The 27,078-nt window shown below is 40.2% G+C and overlaps 1 protein-coding gene across 2 annotated transcripts in view; it reads left to right on the forward strand.

Annotated features, from left to right (window-relative positions):
- Positions 1 to 3,298: 3,298 nt before the first annotated feature.
- AFF3 (ALF transcription elongation factor 3) overlaps positions 3,299 to 27,078 on the forward strand; it is a 498,510-nt gene continuing 474,730 nt past the window's right edge. The window contains exon 1 of one of the 2 annotated variants that reach the window (XM_077482709.1): positions 3,299 to 3,498. In XM_077482709.1, coding sequence (XP_077338835.1) covers positions 3,446 to 3,498 — 53 coding nt within the window. In that variant the 5' untranslated portion in view covers positions 3,299 to 3,445. The remainder of the gene's footprint in view (positions 3,499 to 27,078) is intronic. The other variant, XM_077482710.1, reaches the window with a different exon arrangement.

Genomic DNA, 27,078 nt, shown 5'->3' on the forward strand with positions numbered 1-27,078 from the left:
ATGTGGGGCTTTGAAATCACACTGAAGTAACATGATTGCAAAGCCGCACCAGTGTGAGTCAGTGGTGTGCCTTGATCACCAGAAGTTGCAATAGGATAACATACAGTAAGTAGATACAGAAGCTGGCAATTTTGCTGCTAGCTCCAAACCCTGAAAAAAAAAATGCTTGGTGTTTAGACACATTTATACATATTAAGGCATATCATGCATTTTTTCTGCCAAAAAGTTATGCCCCATATACACGGTCGGAAATTCCGACAGAAAAAGTCAGATCGGATTATGTTGTCAGAAAATCCGATCGTATGTGGGCTCTATCAAACTTTTTCTATCAGAATTTCCGACGGAAAAAGTTTGAGAGCTGGATCTAAAATTTCCCGGCAACAAAATCGAATCTGGCTTTTTCTGATGGTGTGTAGAGAGTTCCGACGCACACAGTGTCACGCATTCTTAGAAAAAATTTGGAGAAGAAAGCTACTGTATTTGCCGGCGTATAAGGCGACTGGGCGTATAAGACGACCCCCTATCTTTCAAGTGAAAACATAGGTTTTGAGCAATACTCGCGGTATAAGACTACCCCCCTTCTGAGGCAACACTATTTTAAAAAAACATTAGAACCATTAAAAAACACAAAGCAAGAATGCCAACTACTCATCAGACATGCTGTGATATGTCATAAAGTAAATCAAACAATAATAACACAAACAGAGATCTATTGAATGCCACAACTCTGGAAAGTAGAATTTTTCACTAACCAAACCTATACCACTTTTGGGTTACATTCTATGGGAATTGTCCACCAAAATGCATTTAATAAACCCCCTGTCGTATGTCCCAGATTTACCTGTCCCTCTTGGGTGCCTGGGACCTCAAAGGCAAACAGCAGGATGTATAGTAGTAGGAGATCAGTGAATGGATTTACCCAGGGAAGTATGGTGAGCGGTGTATTATTTTAATGAATACAACGCCTGTTTGGATTGGCAGAGGCTGTAGCATCATCAGCCCTTGCCTCTCTCTCTCTCTCTCTCTCTCAAAGCCAATCCGAGCAGGCTACTTACGTAGCCTGCTCGGATTGACAGAGGTTGTTACTCCAATCCAAGCAGGCTCTGTATTTATTAATAGAATACATCGCTCGCCGGGATTGGCTCAACAGCATATACTGTTTGTAGCTGAAGCCACATACAGTATTAGCAGACATTTGGGGGCTGACATCCATCGGGCAGCATTGTATACCCGGCGTATAAGACGACCCCCGATTTTTGGGCATTTTTTTTAAGTGTAAAAGGTAGTCTTATACGCCAGAAAATACAGTATTGGCTACTGACCTCTACATCGTCCCGTCGTACGTGTATAATGTCACCTCGTTCTGAACGATCGGATTTTCCGACAACTTTGTGCGACCGTGTGTATGCAAGACATGTCTGACGGATTTTGTGGTCGGAATGTCCGACCGTGTGTGTGTGGGGCATTACTCTGGTTCAACTCCTGTCCTAGCATAGGTTTTCTCTTGGTTCTCTTTCCTCTGAAATATCAAGGACAAGCTGGTAGATAAATTGGTTCCTGTCTAAATGTTTTTGTATATGTATACATGTGAGCTAGGGACCTTTGATTGTAAGCTTGCTAATGTATATTATGTAAAACACTGGTGCTGTGTAAATATGTGTAATACACCTTTAATTCCAAAAAAAATCTTCAAATGGTAAAAAATGCTAAAAAGTTTGTTGATATATGCATCCTTCCCATGCTCTATATGGTATTAACCACTTGCCAACCGCCACACACAGATGTACGTTGGCAGAATGGCACAGGCAGGCAAATAGGCATACCTGTAATTCCCTTTAAATTTGCCGCAGGTCCTGGGAGCTCAATGTTCTCCAGCGGCCCACGATTGCAGTCTGGAGTGGTAGAATGGGGAGATGACTATGTAAACAAGGCATTTCCCAGTTCTGCCTTGTGAAATTACAGAGATCACTGCTCCCTGTCATCGGGAGCGGTGATCGCTGTCATGTGAGTTGAAGCCCATCCCCCCCACAGTTAGAATCACTCCCTAGGACACACTTAACCCCTTGATCGCCCCCTAGTGTTTAACCCCTTCTCTGCCAATGTCATTTACACAGTAATCAGTGCATTTTTTTAGCACTAATCGCTGTATAAATGACAGTGGTCCCAAAATAGCATCAAAAGTGTCCAATGTGTCCGCCATAATGTCGCAGTCATGATAAAAATAGCAGATCGCTGCCATTACTAATAAAAAATATATAATAAAAATGCCATAACACTATCCCATGTTTTGTAGACGCTATAACGTTTGCACAAACCAATCAATATAGGCTTATTGTGATTTTTTTTTACTAAAAATATGTAGAAGAATACATATCGACCTAAACTGAGGAAAAAATTCGTTTTTTATATATTTTTGGGGGATATTTATTGTAGAAAAAAGTAAAAAATATTGCTTTTTATTCAAAATTATCACTCTTTTTTTGTTTGTAGCGCAAAAAGTAAAAACCGCAGAGTTAATCAAATACCACCAAAAGAAAGCTCTATTTGTAGAAAAAAAGGGACGTCAATTTTGTTTGGGTACAACATCGCACGACCGTGCAATTGTCAGCTAAAGAGACGCAGTGCCGAATCACAAAAAATGCTCTGGTCAGGAAGGGGGTAAAATCTCTTCCGGGGCTGAAGTAGTTAAGATATATAGCCATTTCTTATGTAGTCTATTTCTTCCAGAAAAAAAAGTGCTGATCATTTCATTTGCTGACAGATCAGTGAAAAAGGTAAATGGCGCACATGGTAATGCCATGAACTCTAAAATGATCCATGCTGCACCTGTTCTCCCAGGGGAAGTAGTTATCCATGCAGGATCCACATCTCCCATTAAATAACCCCCCGCAGTGTCTTTATACATATGCAGAGGTATAAATTCTATGTCTTTTGTGTCTCTTTGGGATGTAGAATATATAATGCATATTTCAAACGTATGGATCTAAGCAGTGTCTCTTGCTAGACACACACATAAAAAAAGGATAAATCCACGGTGTGCGGTACTGCCATTGCTAGAACAATTTATCATGCAGTAACTTATCAGTGTGTTGAGTACTTTTTCTTGCCTAGCTTCCATACAATAAATGAAGTGTTATTCTTCTCCACATGAGGAGGCATTAGAGGATAAGATGCTGATAGGTCGTACCTGGCAGTCTGGTAGCAGCTTCTAGTTCAGCATAGGGAGAGAGGGAGGGACTGGGAGCTTTATTGCAAGCACAGAAAGACTGAGCACAGCTAACAGCAAGACAGGAGCATCAGCACTGTATGCTGCATCTCAAAGCACAAGAAAGTGCAAGCAAGGTAGCACTGGGTCCATGAGCACTGTTCAGCAGGGAGCAAGAAAGTGCTCATACCTTGTGAGAGGGACTGGTGGCATGTGAGGAGGACTGTGGCCAGCACAGCTATGGACAGTTTTGACTTTGCTCTTCTGCAAGAATGGGACTTGGATGACCTCTGGTGAGTGCCTGCTATGTCAGTCTGCATGCTTCTTGTGTTATACAATACAAAAGCTTTGTGAGTGGCTCCTTGTCTGTATTGCGCTGCCGGGAGCCTTACTATTCTTTGGCAGAAGAGGAATGAGCAGCCCTAGGGGCAGGCAGATAGACTTCTAGAAATGCCATTGGTGCGGCTGTATAGAAGCGTGCTGTGCTAAGAATGCCAGTAGTTCCTGATGTCAGCTGGCAGAGGACGCTGTGCATATGAAAGCTGGTTTATTAGGTCACCAATATTATTACTAGAATAGCTATCATATCAATAGCATAATCCTAAAAGATTTGTTTAGCTGACAACAGCTTGGTGGAACATAGGGAATATTTAAGATTGGATAGGCTGTGGGTATGTTTGTGTATTTTATGGGCTCATTCACACGGCATATGCCGATTTTCTGCACAGGACACAGGTTCTTGCTTGCAGAGTTAGCAGAAGGTCCTGCATAAAATACGCACCTAAAGTACACTTGTTTAGATACGTTTCAATGGGGGTTGTTTACGAAGGGGGAACTTGGAAGTGCAATCGCTGTAAATCCAAGGGGAACATGCAAGGAAAATAAAAAACAGCCTATTAGCTTGCACATGATTGGATGATAAAATCAGCAGAGCTTCCCCTCATTTCAAATCTACCCCTCAGATCTACAGTGACTGCACTTCCAAGGGCACTTATAGTGCAAAGTGCATTTGCCTTTCATCCAATGTGTTTAGACAATACAGCTCTTAGATGAGTACAATTCTCCCAATAGCTTGGCACATTTGCATATTTACATGTATTTATGTCCAATTGCATATGCATAAAATCTACTTTGTTTTGTAGACCTTTAAACATGAAACCAGTGGCAGCCCGTCCTAATCTACCGTATATACTCGAGTAAAAGCCAAGTTTTTCAGCACATTTTTTTGGCTGAAACCCCCCCTTCGGCTTATACTCGAATGAATGTCCCACTTAAGAAAAAAAGTACCAAAAATGGAGCCGAAAAAGGGCCGCTGGGTTCCGCGCATGTATCCGCCAGGCGCGCCTGTCAGTTTCCTCTCCCTCCATGCTGCGTGTCAGAGATATGAATCGCCAATTGCTGTCCCATCTCCTAGACTGCCTCTTATGATAGACGGCACACTGATCCAATGCTAGGAATTACTATGCCGTGTGTCATAGGAGGTGGGACATCGTTAGCGCGGCTGCACGGTGATTCAGATCCAGCTCTGGCACACAGCATGACATTGTGACATATCATTACCAGGCGCTGATAGGTTGTACCTGATGGGCACTGGTAGGCTGCATGTCATGGGCACTGATAGGCTGTACATGATGGGCACTGGCAGGCTGCATTTGCCACAATAGGCTTATACTCGAGCCAATACAATTTCCCAGTTTTCTGTGGTAAAATTCGGGTCGGCCTATACTCGAGTATATATACGGTACATACTGGGTACCAGACACATGGATTTTAACAGGGTTTTTTTTTCAGCAGGATCAGAGCTGTCTTCCCGTCCATCTCCTGCGGAGAGGGGGATGGGAAGTTGCGTTGGTTTGCCGCCCCTGACCCCTCCAAAATATTGAGCACCAGCCGCCACTGCATGAAACGTTTCTGAATGCAGCTGTGTGTACTGTATACCCCCTTGCTTCATATAACACTGCATTTAGATGTGTACAAAACTATACACATTTTAATTCTGAATTTCAGGTTCCCATGTGAATGAGCCCTTTGCCATGACAAGTTGAAAATAAAAATTATGTTCCAGGATAATGTATTAGGGCCATTGTCAACAGGCTTTTGTACTCTTGAAGTGGGTTTTGCATCCCTACACAAGTCTATGGGAATGCAAAACCCAATTAAAGCAGGTCAGAAGGAGGCCAATCACAGGTTAAATGCACCTGTCAAAGTCTAAAGCCCCAGTTCACATATTTGCAAATTGGATGCATTTTGAACAGCATCCGATATGCATAACATGACTTTCAATGGAGCCGATTCACATATATGTGGGCCGGTTGTGGTGAAAATAAAAAAAGGGTGATTGCATAGTGAAAGCCCATTAACACTACCACCCAATTTTTGGTATTTCACTCTTCCCCCTTTTTTTATACTTTTTTTTGGGGAACCCTCCCTGAAATCCCAGGATTCTACCATTGCAAGAACAACATCGTCAGCTGCCAACAGCTTTAGGGATGCTCATGTCATGCATCCCCAGAGGCAATTGAGTACTGTTCAGCGTATCCATTGCATCATCAAACGGCTGGCTGTCTATTCCTGGTTCTTGCTTCTGGCCCACTGATGACCTGAGTTCATGGGGTTATCAGTAGTCCAACTGCAAAGGCCTGGAAGAGACAGCCAGCTCCCAGTGATGCCTGAGAAGAAGATGCCGCCACTGCATCTACATTCACTTACATATGCTGCCTGCTAGCAGCTCCATGCGGCTCCTAATGTGCAAACAAATGCCTCATTCAAGCTGTATGATCCTCTGCACCCATGTGAATTAGGCCTAACAGATTAACAGACTTTCCTATGTATTTCCTATTATGTGCTAGGCTGTGTATACTGTACATGGGTGATTGTTAGTTCCAAGTAAAGATGTGTTCACTTCTATAGGTAACAAGCTTTTCACAGGGTATGCTGCAAAGTTCCTATCCCTTATGTGCTATTTTGGCTCATTGCACTTCGGCAAAGAGTCAGAAAAGGAAATGAATCCCCACACTCCGGGCTACAGCTATTAAAGTGTTACTAAAACCACAATAGTGAAATCAGTCTGTATAGGCAGTAAACTATGCTTGTTATACTCGCTGTGGAGCCCGATGGGTCAACCCTCCACATTGAGTAAAAAGGCTGTTTGATCCTGTCTTTTCTAATCATCCCCTTCTTTTAGGGTCCCCAATCCATCTGCTGATAGTACAGAGCCTTGGAGGTACTCTGCACATGCTCAGTTTGGTGTGTATTGCTAGAGAGTTTTTTGGAAGGGTGCATGTGATCAGCAGAGGGCCAATCAGCACTGTCCAGATAGAGAGTCAGGGGTCATGCAGCCTCGAAGGACAGTCAGAGGAGAATGAAAACTCCTCCTACAAGCTTTTTTTTTTCCAAAATCTTTTTGTTTATTTTCTTAGTAAACAAACAGTCACAACAAGACAAAATAAAACATACACATTGAATCAAAGACAAATAAATAAATAAAGAGAAAAAATTAAGCAGCTTCAAATCATATTACATACATGGTATAATATACCATCAATTCAAAATAGTAAATCGGAGCAACAAAAAAAGGGAAGAAGAGAAAAAAAAATAAAAAAAATATATATATATGCTAATTATCTAAACCAAACCATTTATCAATTTAACCATTCAACAATAAACTTAAGTTCCCCCATAAGGATTAGATGCCGTATATGGCTTATCCAGCCACTTTGCCCAGACTTTATCAAACTTACTAGGGCAAACCCTATCCATGTAGGTATCTCTATACAATGGGAAATTTTTATTTAACAGTTGTTAACAGTTATTTAAGAGCATAGGAGGAGAAGGTTTCTTCCAATACAAAGCAATAGCTTTTCTCTTAGAAAAGAATGTAACATTATCAAACACTTGCTCTGACACTGTAGGAAGAATAGGCTCCACCAGACCTTGCAGACATACAGGCATTGAAACTGGGAAGGGAGCAGAGGTAATAGAATTTAACAAATCTACCACTTCTTCCCAAAAGATAGCTATATATGGACAGGTTCAAAAGATATGTGAGAAATCTTCATTAACGGCTCCACATCGCCAACACTCAGGATTTATCTTCCGGAGTCTGAATGGTGTAAGATAAGCTCTATGTACCAGTTTATATTGGATCATACAGTCTCTCAAAGACACCAAAGATTGCAAAGGAAAATCCCACACACTCCTTCAATCTTCCATGTCCAGATCTGGTATGTCTCGCACCCACTTATCTCTAAGACCCTCCAATGGCAATAGGGAAATTAGATTAAGATGAGAATACAACCTCGGGGGGGGGGGGGGGGGGGGGCGACTTCTCCATGCATTCAGACCTAAACACTGATTCTAGAGTGGATTGTGTAACCATTAAACAATCTTGTGGAAACTGAGCATGAAATGCATGAGAAAACTGAAGATATCTAAATAAGTGAGAGCCGGGCAAGCTAAAAGTCGAGGCAAACGTACAGAAAGGGGATATTTTCTGATCAATAATCACCTGAGAAATAGTCTGACATCGTACTTAGTCCATGTGATAGGCTCTGGTAATTTATAAAAATGGGGAAGGGTAGGATTAGACCATAAAGGGGCATTTGGAGAAATCGCTTCTTTGGGATAATGTTCACATCTAAGGCCAGCCTCCCAAGTTCGAATAGTGTTGAGCATTGAAGCAGTCAACTGGTAGGGTGCCATATGCCCCCTAAATACTAGTACTTTGAGAGCCTCTATAGAGCCTACCACTGCTGCTTCCAGCCGAGTGGAGGAGTTGGTTAAATCTGGACTCAACCACCGTGCGGCCGTAAACAGTTGAGTGGCCAAAAAATATAAAACGAAAAGGGTCTCTATTCTCATTTCAAAACAAACCCCTTTACAGATCCAGGATACAATGATAGACCCGTGGGGGAGATATGTTTTCCTAAAAGGTAGATTGTGCTCTCACCCCATCACAATAGCCAATATTTACGCCCCTAACTTGAAACAGGTTGCTTTCTTTCACAAAGTTAAAGATTTATTAACAAACTTCGCTTCAGGCATTCTTTTGCTAGGAGGCGATTTTAACGTCCCCCTCAATCCCATCGCCGATACCTCAAATGGTACTTCGAGCCTTCCCTATAGGGCCCTAAAACAAATAAAACTTCAGATACAAGCATTAATGCTGCATGACACGTGGAGAACCCTCAACCCTCAAACCAAAGATTTTACCTATTTTTCTACAGTCCACCAAAAATACTCAAGAATTGATTACTTTTTCATTTCCCAACCTGACCTAGCACTCCTGCAGAATTCAACAATAGAGCTCATGACTATCTCTGACCATCATCCCATTACAGTAACCCTGACATTCCCGGAAAAAAATACCACAACTAAAACTTGGAGACTGAACACCACTGTCCTAAAAGACCCCATAGATATACTTCACTTCAAGGACGTATTGAATGACTACTTTACCCGAAATGAAAATGAAGACACCTCACGTATCATCCAATGAGAGGCTCATAAGTGTGTCATTAGAGGTGAATTTATAAAGAAACTGACTGCACTCAAAAAAGAAAAACAGACCAAAATCAAATCCCTAATAGATCAAATACACAAACTAGAACTATTACACAAAAAAACTGTGGCAGTCACTACGTTTGAGGAATTAACAAAAGTAAGAGCTCTACTCACTGAGTAATTGAATTTGAAAGCTAAAAGACAATATATTTTGAGACACAAAATATATTATGAACAAGGAAACAAAAGGGGAAGACTACTCGCGAAGGCGGTCCAAAATAAGAAAGTTGCTTCTACTATACATCAGATAAGAGATAAACAAGGTGTGTCATATTCCTCAAATGAAACCACTCCTGAACAAAATCAGATCCAACGCAGATATAAAGGGTATTGAAATACAAGATCATTCTTATAAAGTTGCTGCATTCGCAGACGATATGTTACTCTTTTTATCACAGCCTCATATCTCCCTACCCAATATCATTCAAGAACTTGAAACGTTTCAACTATTATCCAACTTAAAAATCAACCATTCCAAATCCGTAGCCTTAAACATATCACTACCTTCTAGTGTTGTAGATTTGTGCAAGCGAAACTTCCCATTCACATGATCTACACAAAATATCACTTATCTAGGGATTGAAATTCCATCCAACCTAAATGATGTCTTCAGACTTAACTTTTTGCCTTTACTAAAAGAAACTCAGGAAGACCTTAAAAGATGGAACTCTCTTAACATATCGTGGTTTGGCAGGGCATCGCTAATAAAGATGACAATCTTGCCCAGATTCCTTTACGCTATGCAAACATTTCCTATTAGACTGCCACCTTCCCTTTTTGCCTTCTTCCGCAAAGCATGCTCCACCTTTATATGGAGAAGTAAACCTCCCAGAATCAAATACACGAGACTAAATCTCCCCAAAAACAAAGGTGGAATAGCACTCCCAGACTTAAGAAAATACCATCAGGCAGCCCTTCTGACACGCATAGTTGACTGGAACATACACCAACCAATTAAGGACTGGGTGTCATTAGAACAAACACAATTTACCTACCCAATCAGCCATTTACCTTGTATAAATCCCAAACACCATTCAAAAGAAGTCAAATCTCACCCCCATATAGGCCCCACTCTGGAAACATTCCACGATACTTATAAAAAAAATGACCCTACCCCTTGGATTAGTCCTCTAACGCCACTCAGAAATAACCCCGACTTCCCCCCCAGGAAATGAACAAAAAACTTTCCTGGACAAATGGCCACACAAAGAAGTAGTAGCCAAACATTTCTTCTGAAATGGGAAACTTTTATCACTTGAAGAAATCAACAAAGATAAAGACCCAAGTTTGATCTCACAATGGACCTACCGCCAAATAAGACATTATCTCACCAGAGCTGAAATGACCGACTTATGGACCAAAACTCCCTCGACCCTTGAGATCCTATGTTCAGAAAAACACCCACAAAGACACAACATCTCCACTCTTTATAACTCACTGTTTATGAGTGGTTCAGAGATCTCCACCCCGTCTTGCCTAGCATGGGAACATGACCTTAACTCATCTCTAACCAAAGATAACTGGGAAACCATCTACACATATGCTCACAAAGGCTCGCTTAATGTCGCCACCCAAGAATGCGGTTTTAAGATTTTATCAAGATGGTACAGAACGCCCAACATCTTACACAAATTCTACCCTCAGGTCTCTGACAGATGATGGAGGTGTAACAGAGAGGAGGGCTCGATGATACACATTTGGTGGTCCTGTCCACAAATTCAGACGTTCTGGAAAATGGTTCATGAAACCATCACATCAGTAACCTCAGAAACACTAAACTTTGACCCAGCACACTTTTTACTACACCATAACACAATCCCCAAAAAAAGGTATTTAAAATCCTTAACCATGTTTATGACAAATGCTGCAAGACACTGTATTCCCTGCCATTGGCGATCAACCTCACCGCAGTCAAAGAAGGAATGGTTCAGAAGAATCAATTCCATAGAATCCATTGAGGAACTCATAAGTATCTCACAGGAAAGAATGACTAATTTTACCTCAACTTGGGTCAAATGGATAGAATATAAAGATACTCTGGATTACAAAGCATCCATACTGTAACCAAGTAAAAAATCTTTGTCATGCAGTTATGCTGTGAAGGTCCAGAAAGACAAGAAACACTGGCCCTCTAAACGCCAAATATCCCTCTCCCCCCTCCTTTTATATATATATATTTTTTCTCTCCCCTAACCCTCAATGAATATCACCCCCCCCCCCTCCTTTCCCAGAGAAACCTTGAAGAAATGTTATATATGTTTCGCTTGCAAAAGTCGAGTCAATTATAAAATCGATATCTTACTTTAGTATTTCGATATTGTGCACTTATCTGTACCCCGCCAGATTAATTGTAATTCTGTATAATTCTACAAATACCCTATGTATTATATGTAAGCGATACTGAAACTGTACTGTTACAAGTTGTAATTTTTGCTCTTTTCATTCTCAATAAAAACCTTTGTGAAACAAAAAAAATAAATAATATTTATATAGATTCGGAAATGCTAAATCACCACAAGGACACATCAGGGTGGTTAATTTATATCTGGGGTTCGCTGATCCCCATATTAAGGATGAAAGAAGTTGATTTAATCTTGTAAAAAAGGAGCAAGGGAGCCACTGAGGAGAGTGTCTAAAAAGGTACATAAGTTTTGGCATCATTTTCATTTTTAAAAGGTTAATACGTCCCAATAAGGATAATGGTAGAGACTTCCACACTTTCACCTTTAACTCGATATCTGCTAGGATGGGAGTCAAATTCAAGGAGACAAGAGATTTTCACTCCTAAGTACTTGAAGTTCTCCACCCACTGCAATGAAATATAATTTGAAGCCATACTACAGGCCTCAATAATTATTGGAAACAGCAGGGACTTCGCCCAAATTACCTTCAGCCCAGTGACGGTTGAAAAGGAATCAAATATCTGTAAAGTTCCTTGAAGAGAGGGTCCAGCATCATTCAAAAATAATAAAAGATCGTCTGACTACAGTGCTACCCTTTCCTTCAACCAACCAACCAATCCACAACCCTCTAATATTGGGTGAAGTTTGTAAGAGCTTCCGCCACAGGTTCCATAGCAATAGCGAAGAGGGTTGAAGACAGAGGGCAGCCCTGCAGTGTTCTCCTAAATAACAAAAATGAAGCTGACAATCCTCCCCCCATTTTCACTGCAGCTTTGGGATATCTATGCAGGACCTGCAACCATTTTATAAATACCATTGGAAAACCCATTCTGCGGACTTCCCACAGAAAGCCATTCAAGAGTATCAAAAGCCTTCTCTAAATCTTGAGGGGCAACCACCCTAGAGCCTATATTAAGATGTGAAGCATGGATATTAGTATATAATTTTCGCAGATTCACATCAGTGGCTCTACCGGCCATGAACCTTGTCTGGTCTGGATCAATAATGCTAGACATCATAGGTTGTAATCGTCAGGAAATAGGTTTGGTCAGAATCTTGAAATTTATATCTAATCTGGGCTACAGCTATTAAAGTGTTACTAAACTCACAACAGTGAAATCAGTCTGTACAGTATATGCAGTAAAGTATGCTTGTTATACTTACTGTGGAACCCAATGGGTTAACCCTCCACATTGAGTAAAAAGGCTGTTTGATCCTGTCTTCTCTGATCTTTACCTTCTTTTAGGGTCCCCAATCCATCTGCTGATAGTACAGAGCCTTGGAGGTACTCAGCACATGCTCAGTTTGGTGTGTATTGCTAGAGAGTTTCTTGGAACGGTGCTTGTGATCAGCACTGTCCAGAGATTCAGGGGTCATTCAGCCTCGAAGGACAGTCAGAGGAGAATGAAAGCTTCTCCTACAAGCTTTAACCAGTGCTCGGCCGGACACTGTCACAAGACTACTATATATTGCTGATGATAAAAAGTTTTTTAGCAGTTTATATTTACTAAAATAATTGCATTTCCATGTTCTGTGTACTGTGGGAGACCAGATATGGTGAATGCAGGGCCCTGGGTTTAGTAACATTTTATTATTTTTTATTAAATGGTAGAAGGGGACAGTTGTGAAATGTTTTGTCCTCAGCGTGAAACATATCAGTAAAAATAAACATTGCTGTAGCCCAGAGTTTAGTGATTTATTTCCTTATGGGCAATTGTTAGTTGGGTAGTTTAAAAAGTTCCACAATCAAGTGATTCCATGTATACAGGATTGAAAACTTTTAATCCAAAAAAAAATCTGCAAAAGGGCAAGGGTCATGCTTCCGGTTTCCTGCTGTAGTAAATATTGCATTTTATGGAACTGAACTGGTAACCTGCTGTTATTTAGAGTTTCTGTAACTTTTTTTTTTTTTTTTTACTGCTATAACACCGGCCAACCACTCAAAAACTTTGTATTGATTTGGACATTTGTTGCATTTTTTAATTCATTTTGTTGCCATTTTGATGAGCACATTCATTTAAAGTGTGGATTATGTCAGTATTGATTTATTTATTAACTATTTGTTTTTAGCGCTGTATTTTGTGTATTTGATCTTTGCTTTGTGGGCTGGTTATATACATACAGCAGCCGTGTCACTTTTACATTTTTTGGACGATTTTATTGATTATTTTAGTTATTATTATTTTTTGTTCTAAGCGCAGAAGGGTATAATACATTTTCTTATTATAGCCTGTGTTATTATACAGACCCATGTTTATGAAACAATATATTCCAGAACAATGCAATATATAGTATATCAGGTATACTTTCAGATGTTAGCTTCTACAGCAGATACTTTTGCATACATGTTTTGCATGCACATTTACGTGGCCTGATACTAATTATAGAGATCTACAAGCAGTGCAGATCTGAAAAGAGCACATCAAAATGGCTTTTTGGAGTGATTGTGCCCTAGGCACTAACAAAACCTCGACCAGGTGTTCCACAAATGTAATGGATGATAGTTTTTGCCAAAACAAGCCTCGTGTAGGTTTCAGCTTTTCTTGAGCGGAACAGATCGCAGGGTGAGTAAAGGAAACATTAAGACCTAGCAGGAAATCTCCAATATATAAACCTGTGAGCTTTTTGATGCTTCTTTGCATTAGGTTTTGATATTTGTGTCTAAGGAGGGATCCTGACACCCATATATGACAGTTGTATGTCACATGTTAGGTGAAATTGGGGTTAAACATTGTACTGTATTTGATGTGATATTTTGTGTGACTCATTTGTTAACTTGACAGGGCCGGTCCACCCAAAAGTGTATTTTAATTATAGGTGGCATGTGTTTTGTTGAATCAGTCCCAGTCTTTGATACTACAACAGAGAAATCTCCCTGCCATAACTGGGAGTTGTGTTCCTGTGGGGTTTTGGGGTTCTGACTGACTTTGTGTGTTCTAGTACTTGTACTTTTCATGGTGTAAAATAGATTTAAAAAATATACCAGGGAATATGGGAACCAATATAGGTAGCGACAGCAACTCAAACGCAAATATCTTATAATAGATTTTTCAAGGGACATTAGACATTTTTAAGTGGCTTAAAACAGAACTCCAAACTTTTTTTTTTTTCAACTTCTGTTCTCTACAGTACAAAGTAGTTACCATTTTTAATACTAGCTTAATTTTTACCAGAACATAAAGCCGGCAGTATACTTCTGCTGCACCAGATTTTGTACTCTCCAGTTTTAGTTTATCAACCCAGTGATGTCGATAGGGGAGACTGGGGGGGCGGTCCCCACCCTGGCGACACCCATCAGAGGGTGAAACTAGGCTGAGACTGGCAGTCTGGCACCAGCGCCGAGGCCCCCTTCTTCCCTGGCTTATAGATCTCCTCAGCTGCATGTGATGTGCGGGAAGAATGGGGGAGGAGCGAGTGAGGCAGAGACAGAGGTGCCTGGAGCCTGACACTGTCCCACACACCGCAATCACATCCCCCCCCCCCGCTGGCTCCACTCACTGCAGACCGGACTATAGCCTCCTCCTCCTCGGGTGAGGAGCCAAAGAGGAGGAAGTGTGACAGCTCCCTACAGCACCTGCCTGGAGCCGAGGTATTGCCACTGCAGGCGCATTTAACCCTTTTTCAGCTGTTAGCTGGGGTTAAAAGTGCCCCGCTAGTGGCCGAAAAGTGACGCAAAAACTATGGTAAACCACCGCTAAAAATATCGCCGCTTTACCGCCGACGTCCCCACGCCCCAGTGTGAAAGTAGCCTAAGAGAAATCTCAAGGTTGTCATTACTGTCTTTGTGTTTTGCGAGGCTTTAAGCAAAAAAAAAAGGTCATGCCAAAATAACTACATGAAATCAGTTGATATGGCCTCACTGTGCTATGTTTGCATACAATTGGACAATTGCAGTGACTTGCAAAAGCATTCCCCCCCCCCCCTTGGCTTTTTACACATTTTGTTACATTACAGCCATTGGTTCAATGTTTTTTTTTATCTGAATTACATGTGATGGATCAGAACACAATAGTCTAAGTTGGTGAAGTAAAATTTGAAAAATAGATACATAAAACTATTTTTCAGAAATAAAAAACTGATAATTGGCAAGTGCGTATGTATTCAACTCCTTTGTTATGAAGCCCATAAAAAGCTCTCGTGCAACCAATTACCTTCAGAAGTCACATAATTAGTGAAATGATGTCCACCTGTGTGCAATCTAAGTGTCACATGATCTGTCATTACATATACACACCTTTTTGAAAGGCCCCAGAGGCTGCAACACCTAAGCAAGAGACACTACTAACCAAACACTGCCATGAAGACCAAAGAACTCTCCAAAAAAGTAAGGGACAATGTTGTTGAGACGTACAAGTCAGGATTGGGTTATAAAAAAATATCCAAATCTTTGATGATCCCTAGGAGCACCATCAAATCTATCATAACCAGATGCAAAGAACATGGCACAACAGCAAACCTGCCAAGAGGTGGCCGCACACCAAAACTCACTGACCAGACAAGGAGGGCATTAATCAGAGAGGCAGCACAGAGACCTAAGGTAACCCTGGAGGAGCTGCAGAGTTCCACAGCAGAGACTGGAGTATCTGTACATAGGACGAAAATAAGCTGTATGCTCCATAGAGTTGGGCTTAATGGCAGAGTGGCCAGAAGAAAGCCATTACTTTCAGCAAAAAACAAAATGCCACGTTTTGAGTTTGTGAAAAGTCATGTGGGAGACTCCCAAAATGTATGGAGGAAGGTGCTCTGGTCTGCTGAGACTAAAATTTTACTTAATTTTACATTAAAGAAAAAGCTATGCCTGGCACAAACCCAACACATCACATCACCCAAAGAACACCACCCCCACAGTGAAACATGATGGTGAGAGAATCATGCTATGGGTATGTTTTTCAGTTGTCAGGACTGGGAAACTGGTCAGAGTTGAGGGAAAGATGGATGGTGTTAAATACAGTAATATTCTTGAGCAAACCCTGTACTACTCTGTGTGTGATTTGAGGCTAGGACAGAGGTTCACCTTCCAGCAGGACAAAGACCCCAAACACACTGCTAAAGCAATGCTTGATTGGTTTAAGGGGAAACATGTAAATGTGTTGGAATGGCCTAGTCAAAGCCCAGAGCTCAATCTAATAGAAAATCTGTGGTCAAACTTAAAGATTGCTGTTCACAAGCCCAAACCATTCAACCTGAAGGAGCTGGAGCAGTTTTGCAAGGAGGAATGGGCAAAAATCTCAGTGGTAAGATGTGGCAAGCTCATAGAGACTTATCCAAAGCGACTTGGAGTTGTGATAGCCGTAAAAGGTGGCTCTACAAAAGGATTGACTTTAGGGAGGGGAATAGTTATGCACATTGACTTTTTCTGTTATTTTGCTCTATTTGTTGTTTGCTTCATAATAAAAAAAATATATTCAAAGTTGTGGCCATGTTCTGTAAATGAAATGATGCAAATCCTCAAATAATCCATGTTAATTCCAGGTTGTGAGGCAACAAAACAGGAAAAATGCCAGGGGGGGGGGGGGGGGGGGGGGTGAATACTTTTGCAAGACACTGTAGCTGTGGACATTTTGCATTCAACCTGAAATGCTGCATAGAGTCTCTATTCGCATGTAACCAATAGGGTACAAATCTGCCAATGGCTGTTTACACAAACTGTGTGTATGCTCGCTGGCACACCCCAGGTGAATTAAAGGATAAGTTCACCTTTGGGAATATGTTACATGTTCTACCTGTTTTTAGGGTGGAACATGTAATATGTTCCCAGTCCTGCAGTCCCCCTCTCCCTGTGACAGTGGGTCAGGGATCTGCTGTCACTATTTGAAAAGAGGGCGGTTGTTCGGGGCTCTGCCCACACAGCCGCACCATTCAGAATTCTGTGAATAAATGAACTACATGTACCAACAGCCTTTTCGGTTGATGGCTTGTGGTTCTCAATGAACCACCACAATGCTGTTGAGTGCTCTAGTAGTTCATTGATTTCTCCTGTCATTGTGTAGCTCCCTGCCCAAACAAAGTCTGCAGGAGCCCTGCATTGCACCCGTGAACTGCAGATCCTATGTTAAAAAATAGTAAAAGCACATTTTTTTTACCTGCGAAGATGCATTTTTTTTTTTAAATGTGAACTTATCCTTTAAGCCCTCTTTTTCAAGTTGTGATTAATTGCATCCTCTCAATCAATGAACAAAAAAAAATGCTGCAATCGATCTTGATAAAACTGATTTGGAGCATAAGCTACTGTCCTGCAATCAATTGCTTGACTGGCCATTAAAATTACCCATGTCCATGCTTCCATTGCCTGCTATATGTTCCAATGAATGCAATTGTTAGCGGCTTTAGTTGTGCGATCAAGTGACTAAAAATTGCCCATGTGCTTTCAGCCTTAGAACACAAATGAATATGACTGTCTGCCATAGAAAGCGTTGTCTGGCTTTCTCACAGACACTTTCAGGCAAAGCCATTGTTGCTATTTTTGTGAAATGAGATCTCCACATATATCCTCATATTTAAAGCGGAGGTCCACCCTAAAGTGGAGCTTCTGCTCATTGGAACCCTCCGGCGCCACAATTGCCACCTTTCAGGGGGGAGGGGGGGTGCAGGTACCTGTACAGTATAGGTATCTGCACCCACTTCCGGCGTAGATTCTGCAGAAGCTACGCCCCTTTCCGCAGAATCTACGCCCCTTTCCGAAGGTCCCCCGCTGCCTGCTGGGAAACACACGGATCCCAGAGACAGCGGGGACCATGCTTATTGCGCAGCGCGACTCGCTCATGTGCATTTGGGCTACCGGGAAATGAAGCCGCAAGGCTCCACTTCCTGATTCCCATACCCAAGATGGCGGCGGCAGCACCCGAGAGACGATCGAGAGATCGGCTTCGGGTGCCGACATCGCGGGCGCGCTGGGCAGGTAAGTGTCATTATTTTAAAAGTCAGCATCTGCAGTATTTGTAGCTGCTGGCTTTTAAAAAAACGGCGGACTCCCGCTTTAATATACAAAATACAGTGCTAAAAACATATAGGTAATAAATCAGTGTTGTCATTTTATATTCTTCAAAGAATCCACAGTGAAAAAATTAGGTTAAAACTTTTAACAAATGTCCAAAACAGTACCTGCAAAGTCCAATGGAGTCCAAAGTTTCCTCCACCAAGTATTTCTGCTTGAATTAGTTACATCAAAAAGTGCTCCCTCCACCACAATCAAGGGTTGCACTTACCAGACTCACTTTATTGCTAAAATTACTCTGAAATTCAAGATGTAGCTGAGTGTAGTAAGATGTCCACTGCCACCTTGTTCTGGCTGCAGGTGTTCTGTCTAATCTGAAGGGTTGCCAATTCTGATGGAACACCAGCCAACCGCTCAAATCCCCAGACTATTCACAACCTTTCCACTGCTCAAAAGACACAGATTCAAAGCTCTCCAGTCTCCACTCCCAACGTTTCATCTCTAATAAACTTTTTCTCGTTCAAAATTTTTTATTTTATGTTAAAATAAATTACATGTACAGAATATAAGACAAATTATGTGATACCAGAAATAAAAAGTAGACATATTGAAGTACGGATGTACAAAGCAAAGAAGAATTTCAAGATATTCTCGTGGGAATGACAATAAATGGCCTTTATATATTTTAGAATTTGAAAACATTCTTATAGCTGAGTTTTAAACATTTTAATCCCAAGAAAATATAAATATGTCTAAAAGAAAATATATGATTTTAAAGTTTTGACCATAACTTCTAAAGTATGTTTATAGTAAGTATTATATAGTAAGGGAAGAACATAAAAGGTATATAGGAGGGGAAGGGGAGGGAATAATTCTCCGGAGGAGGTTTTATATATCATCTAATGTTGTAATTCTATAAAAAATCGTAATCACCATAACAAAAAAACTCGGTTGTCAATATTATCTGACGTATAATATTTAATCCAGGGTTTCCATATGATATCAAATTTTGTCATCTGGTTTTTATCTATAGCGTCCATTTTAGCATGGATGAAAGATTGATTCATTCTACGTTTGGTTTCTGCAATATTCACCACATCTGTTTTCCACGCATTGGCTATAGTCTGCTTTGTGGCTATCAGGAGTGTAAGAACTAATTTGAATTGTTTCTGATTCAGAAAGGCTGGTTTTAAATTAAGGAGAGCTATAATTGGGTCTGGAAAAATTGGACGATCAAAAAATTTTGTAATTATCAGAAAGATCTTTTTCCAAAATGATTGTACATTTGAGCAATGCCACCAGGTATGTATATAGGTACCTTTTTCTGGACAGCCACGAAAGCAGAGGCCAGTGTTGTCTGTTGAGAATTTGGCGATTCTCGCAGGAACCAAATACCAGCGTGTGAGAACTTTATATGATGATTCAGACGCCAAAATATTTATAGAGGAAGATTTTGTGAAAGACCATATGTTGGACCAAGACCTAGAATCGATCGTACAATCCAAATCTTTTCCCCACATATTTAGGTATAACAGTATTAGAATTAGATATCAATTGTGTATACAATGATGTAATACGACCTTTAGCATGTGGTTCCTTGAGACAAAATCTTTCAAATTGAGAAATATTATGTAAGTTTACATTTAAATTGAGAAGAGGAGTATAAAAATCTTTGATTTGGAGATATCTGAATATTTCTGATTGTGGAAGCTTATATAATTCACATAGATCTGTAAAAGATTTTATTGATGTAGTTGAAGTTAAATTATATAGACAAGTGATACCAGCCTTAGACCAAGCTTTAAAGGTTTTGGGATATTTCCAGGCTGGGTAAAAAGTCGGATTCTTGTGGAAAGATAATAGCGGATTTTGTGGAGATTGCAGACCATGTGAATTTCTATACCTATCCCATATAGATAGAGAGTGCTTAAAAATCGGGTTATTTATAGACTTACGATCTGCAGGTTGTAACCATAATATATTGTTTATAGGAAGAGGATCACAGTCTACAGCTTCAATGAGGACCCATAAAGGAATCTCTGTAGAAGAGTGATATTTTTTTAATTGAGATAATTGAGCTGCCTTATAATATATGTTAAAGTCTGGGAATCCCAAACCACCCAAAGCTTTGGGGAGAACAAGTGTTTTTTTGTGAAGTCTGGGTTTTTTTTTCCCCCAAGTAAATTTTGTTACTTTTTGTTGAATCAGCCTAAGAAAATATGCAGGAATATGAATCGGGAGAGTTCTGAATAAATATAAAAATTTCGGAAGAACAGACATTTTTATGATATTGATTTTCCCAAACCATGATATCGGCATTGATGACCAATTAGATAACGACCTTGTAATATTTTTTAATAGAGCTGGGTAATTAGCTGCAAATAAATCGGAGGGGTTAGGAGTAAACTGCACACCCAGATATGGGAGGCTATGATCTACCCACTTAAAGGGTAGTGAATTTTGTAAAGATTGTTTATCTTTTTCGACAAGTGAAATGTTTAATGCTGAAGATTTTTGAATATTGACCTTAAGGCCCAAAATAAATGAGAATTCTTGTAGTACAACCATAAGATTTGGGGCCGAAACATGTGGAGAAGATAGAAAAAGGAGAATATCGTCTGCGAATAAACAGAGCTTATGATGAAAGCCACCCATTTCAATACCTGTTATAGTGGGTTCCATCCTAATTCTTTGTGCTAAAGGTTCAATGAGTAAAGCAAATAATAATGGCGAAAGTGGACATCCTTGACGAGTCCCCCTCAGTATATTAAACTCGTCCGATTTGTACCCTGCATATCTGATATAAGCTTTGGGATCTTGATACAAACTAGAGATCCATTGTAAAAAATGAGGGCCGAATCCCCATTTGGAAAGGGTATAGTTCATATATGACCAAGATACTGTGTCAAAAGCTTTCATAATATCTAAAGAAAGAAAACAAGTGGGAATACATCTTTTTTTAGCGGCATGTGACAGGAGTGTTGCATGTCTAATATTATCTCCTGCTTGACGTAATGGAATGAAGCCCACTTGATCACGATGTATTAGATTGCCTATAATAGTATTTAATCTGTTAGCTAGAATTTTGGCTAAAATTTTTATGTCCAAATTTAATAACGAAATAGGGCGATAATTAGACCATATTGAATCGTCTGTGTGAGGTTTAGGGAGCATACAGATAATTGCAGTTAGGGTTTCTCTTCTAAAAGAATGATCTTCCAAAAGGGAATTAAAAGTGTTTGTCAAGACTGGAGATAGGGTGTCTACAAACGTTTTGTAATACAGCGCAGAAAAACCATCAGGACCTGGCCTTTTATTTAGTTTCAGATTTTTGATAACTTCAGATACCTCTATAATTGACACTGGTTCCTCCATCATTTCCATTTGTGTTTTAGATAGTGTCGGTAGAGATATATGAGAGAAAAAATAATTTGCTCTAGAAGGGTCCAACTCATTATTAGAAGAGTATAAATTTTTTAATTGTGTTTTGAATTTTTGCAATATTTTTAAAGGATTATTTGTGTATACCCCCCTAGAGATTTTCAGACGTATCGGTTTCGTTGGGTTCTGGCAGGATTTTAATGCCCTGGCTAATAGTGTGTGAGGTTTATTCGCATTAATATAGAAATTGTGTTGTGATCTCTTGATGGTTTTATCCGCTGCTTCAGTAAGGAATAGATCAAATTCCAATTTAGCTTTGTCAAAATTTATTTTAGATAAAGAAGAAGGGTTATTTTGGAATGCTGTGTGACATTTATTGAAATTTGTTTCTAAAGTCTGACAAAGGATTTTCCGCTCTCTGTTGAATATGTTTGCTTGCTGTAGACATATGCCACAGAGAACAGGTTTGTGTGCTTCCCATAATGTAGTCGGAGAGACGTCAGGTGTGGAGTTATATTTTATATAATCTTTGAGCGCAATTTCAATATTATTTTTAGGAGCTGGATTTTTGAGTAGGAAATCTCTTAATATCCATGTTGGATCTTTTTTTTTGGGAATTATAGAGGCAACAGTAATGTAGCCTGCACTATGATCGGACCATGGGTTGGGAATAATTTTTGTAGATATTATTTCTGGAATTAGCCCTATGGACATAAATATATGGTCTATCCTAGAGAATGAGCGATGAGGGAACGAGTAATGTGTGTATTGTCTCTTGGTTGGATTCAATTCTCTCCAAGTATCTACTAGGTTATGTTTTGTAATTAGTTTTGATAAGAGTTGTTTGTCTGCTGTATGTGACTGTGGGATTGGTGATTTATCCAAAAATGGGAATATGGTCTGATTAGAATCTCCACATAGAATTGTAGTACCTATTTTGTGGTGTTCTATAGTTTGAAATAAATGAGAAAGAAAAGAAATAGGATTTTTGTTAGGAGCGTAGTATGATGTAATGGTGATAGCGGTATCAAGTAGGTGTCCTTTAAGAATCAAGTAACGACCTTCTGGATCCTTGATTTCCTTCATTAGTGAAAATGGTGTATTGCAATGGAAAGCTATAAGCACACCTCGTTTTTTAGAGGAGGCCGAAGCTGTGTATACTTGGGGGTAGTCTTTACTGAAAAATTTGGGAGTGGATTGTGACGCAAAATGAGTCTCTTGGAGGCAAACTATATGTGCTTTCTTGGATGAAAATGTGCGGAAGGCTTTAGTGCGTTTGTGTGGAACGTTTAGTCCCTGAGTATTTAATGATATGATGTTTAATGGGGCCATGGAGTTGGGAAAAGTAAATATGTGTTGGTGTTTATGTTAGAACGTGTGTCATATAAGAAATTATTTGTCTCCAGAGTATAGGGGTGGAGAGAGGGAGGGGAAAGGAGATAATGACTGAAAAAGAAAATACAATTAATATACAATATTGAAATATATCTTAACATATCTATGTTCTTAATGTGTCCGTTGGGAGGAGAAAGACTCTCCCTCCAAGGGTACATGAGCCACTGTCAACTGCCCGGTGTGCACCGAGCTGCTGAGGGTAGCAAGAGAGGGTGCAAGGAACTTCCCTGCAGGACACCAAGAGCCAATCATATAATTTCATTTTTCAAGCAAAAAATAAAAATGTAAGATTAAGGCAACCTCAGAAACAAAGAAGAGAAGAGAGAGAAAAAAAGTTATAATAAGGTGCCTAAATTATTAGGAACATTTCTTAAATAAGATTATGATAAAAATATTGATTGGAAGTCAGAGAAAAAACTCGGCAGTAGCCATTCTGTTGAAAAGGCAAGATAGTAGCCTCAGTACAAGTGTTTATCAGTCCATAGTGTCAGCCAGATCTGGAGGTGGAGATTGTATGCGACTTCTTTTCTGTGGATTGTAGTCTTCTTCTCTTCTGGAAGCAGAGGAGGGAGTATCAGCATATGAGGATGATTTTTGGCGAGTGTCCGCAGCATCTCTTGAAGTGTTTATCATCCCTAGTTTTTGTAAAGTAGTTTGCAGGTCCTTAGCTGTTCGGCACATATATTTGCGACTTTGCAAAGTAAAACGCACTGAGAAAGGAAAGCCCCATTGGTAGATTATGTCATTTCGCTGTAATATTTGCAGTAGTGGTTTCAGGGTTCTTCTTTTGTTGACTGTAATCTGTGAGAGGTCTGTGAATAATTGATATTTATGACCCTGGAAAATTAGGGGATCTTTATTTCTAGCTGTATTTAGCAGTAGTTCCTTAGTGCGGTAGAAATGCAATTTTGCAATAATGTCACGGGGAGGACCATCTGTTTTCTTTGTTGCTAGGGCTCTATGAACCCGGTCCATTTCAAGACGCTCTAGTGGGATAGCTGGTTGTAATTCTTGAAAAAGTGCAGTAATAGCACCGTTTAAATCAGTCACAGATTCGGGTATTCCTCTAATACGTATATTGGAGCGTCTTGCACGATTTTCGAAATCCTCCAATTTGGATTGTAATATGTCATTTTCCTCTTTAAGAAAATCAATTTCTGAGGCAATATTAGATGTATAATTTTCCAGATCGTCTGCTCTAATTTCCAGTGCTGATGTACGCTGACCAAGTATTCTAATTTCTTTGGTAAGGCTTGTGGTGATGATATCTGCAGTGGTTTTTAGTGATTTTTGAAGCAGATTTTCTATTTGTTTCAGCGTTACATGAGGGGATAAGTCTTTTTGTGTGGAAAGTTCTAAATTCTCCAGAACTGACATATTTTTCTCAGGTATTTGGTTAGAGAGACTATGTGCTTTTAATGAGAGAATATCTTTATGTAAAGCAGCAGAAGGGGCTGCATGTTTGTTTTCCTCACTGTGTCTCCCCTCAGAGGGGGAGGGTTTCAGTGCCATACTGCTGTGTGTGTGAGGCGGCGCTTTCTTGTTAATTTTCTGCCTCATGAGTCTCTTCTGACCCCCCCCCAAATGTCACCAATGTAAGGTAGGGATATTTATTTACCGTTTGGTATGATATATATGCGGAGGGTCAAGTTACCTCCGCCGTTATATGGCTCCGTTGTCCTGCTGAGAATGGAGCTCTAAGCCAGCATTACCTATCGGCTAGGCTCCGCCTTCTCCCTCCCTAATAAACTTTTTCAAGAGGGAACTTTGGACTTTGTATTGCTTTGGACATTTTTTGAATTTTTTAATTCATTTTGTTGCCATTTTAATGAGCACATTATTTAAAGAGTGGATTATGTCAGCACTGATTTATTTATTATCTATTTGTTTTTAGCGCTGTATTTTGTGTATTTGATCTTTACTTTGTGGGCCGGTTATATACATACAGCAGCCGTGTCACTTTTACATATGTTGGGCGGTTTTATTGATTATTTTAGTTATTATTATTTTTTGTTCCAAGTGAAGGGTATAATAAATTTTCTTATTATAGCCTGTGGATCAGTATTATTATACAGACACATGTTTATGAAACAATATATTCCATAACAATGCAATATATAGTATATCAGGTATACTTTCAGATGTTAGCTTCTACAGCAGATACTTTTGCATACATGTTTTGCATGCACATTTACGTGGCCTGATACTAATTATAGAGATCTACAAGCAGTGCAGATCTGCAAAGAGCACATCAGAATGGCTTTTTTGGAGTGATTGTGCCCTAGGCACTAACAAAACCTCGACCAGGTGTTCCACAAATGTAATGGATGATAGTTTTTGCCAAAAACAAGCCTCGTGTAGATTTCAGCTTTTGTTGAGCGGAGCGGATTGCAGGGTGAGTAAAGGAAACATTAAGAAATCTCCAATATTTAAACCTGTGAGCGTTTTAATGCCTCTTTGCATTAGGTTTGGATATCTGTATCTAAGGAAGGATTCCGACACCCATATATGACAGTTGTATGTCACATGTTAGGTGAAATTGGGGTTAAACATTGTACTGTACTTTGATGTGATATTTTGTGTGACTCATTTGTTAACTTGACAGGGCCGGTCCACCCAAAAGTGTATTTTAATTATAGGTGGCATGTGTTTTGTCGAATCAGTCCCAGTGAAATCTCCCTGCCATAACTGGCAGTTGTGTTCCTGTGGGGTTTTTGGGTTCTGATTGACTTTTGTGTGTTCTAGTACTCGTATTTTTCATAGTGTAAAATAGATTTAAAAAATATACCAGGTGGGTGAAATTAACAACTTGATGCTCATGGAAGACATGCAAGCAAATGTACTTGATAAACAGGCTAAATTCTCCTTTACCTGGAGTATATGGAGGCATTACTCTACTGCAGACACATTAAAACGTAGACTCTTAGCATTCACATCCACCTGAGCTATTGATCTAATCTTTCTGGAAGACCTTAGGTCTTATACACTGAAACTCTCAGTCTCAATGAAGCTCGCTGTCTCTTTGCCCTGCCCCTTTCCCCTCCTGTCCCTCCTTTCCCCCCTGTCTGCCTTTCCCCCCACTACTTTCCCCACCTCTTTTCTTCTTTCCTATCCTATCAGGCCTCTCTTGGCCTACCTACGTGCTTACAGGCATCCTGATTCCCTAATTTGTAACTGCTGCACATTAAGGGTTCCATATGGACCTTGTCCTTCCGATCAGGCTCGGCGTAGCAGACTTAGCGTTAATACCCACCCTTCCCTGGTACTGGACGCAGCAGGTTCCCATAGGGGTGCCCAGTCCAGGGAGTAGGATATCCGTATTGTATAATTTACACGCTTTCTACTGTGAACAGAGAGGGGAACCCCAATGTGCTACATGACTGTAACAGTATGCCTTATCCTATCATTACCTGTAAAGTATATACTGTGTTTAATATTGTTGGACCAGACAGTCCATTGTCGGACGCCTGGCCCTGTTCCTACCTTATGTTTTTTTTTTATTGACTTTACATTCTTTAATTGCCTATATGCTGATAAAAAAGATTAATAAAAGCTTATTGAACCTAAAAAATATACCAGAGAACGGGTGAACCAATAAAGGTAGCCAGAGCAACTCAAACACAAATATCTTATAATAGATTTTTCAAGGGACATTAGAAATTTTTAGGTGGCTTAAAGCAGAACTCCAAACTTTATTTTTTCCTACTCCTGTTCTCTACAGTACAAAATAGTTACCGCTAATAATTCTTATCCTAGGTCTACCTTGCTGCTATTAATAGTAAAATACTAGCTTCATTGTTACCAGAACATACAGCCGGCACTATACTTCTGCTCCACCAGATTTTGTACTCTCCAGTTTTAGTATGTCAACCCAGTGGAGTCACGGGGGGGGGGGGCGGTCCACACCTGGGTGACACTTACCAGAGGGTGACACCAAGCTGAGACTGGCAGTCTGGCACCAGCGCCGAGGCTCCCTCCTTCCCTAACTTATAGATCTCCTCAGCTGCATGCAATGTGCGGGGAGAGTGGGGGAGGAGGGAGTGAGGCAGAGACAGAGGTGCCCGGAGTCTGACACTGTCCCACACACCACAATCACATCTCCCCCCCCCCCGCTGGCTGCACTCACTGCAGACCAGACTATAGCCTCCTCCTCCTCGGGTGAGGAGCCAAGGAGGAGGAAGTGTGACAGCTCGCTACAG

This window comes from Lithobates pipiens, unplaced genomic scaffold, assembly GCF_037356315.1.
Source record: "Lithobates pipiens isolate NorthernLeopardFrog02 unplaced genomic scaffold, aLitPip1_a1.2 Scaffold_16, whole genome shotgun sequence".
Lineage (NCBI taxonomy): Eukaryota > Metazoa > Chordata > Amphibia > Anura > Ranidae > Lithobates > Lithobates pipiens.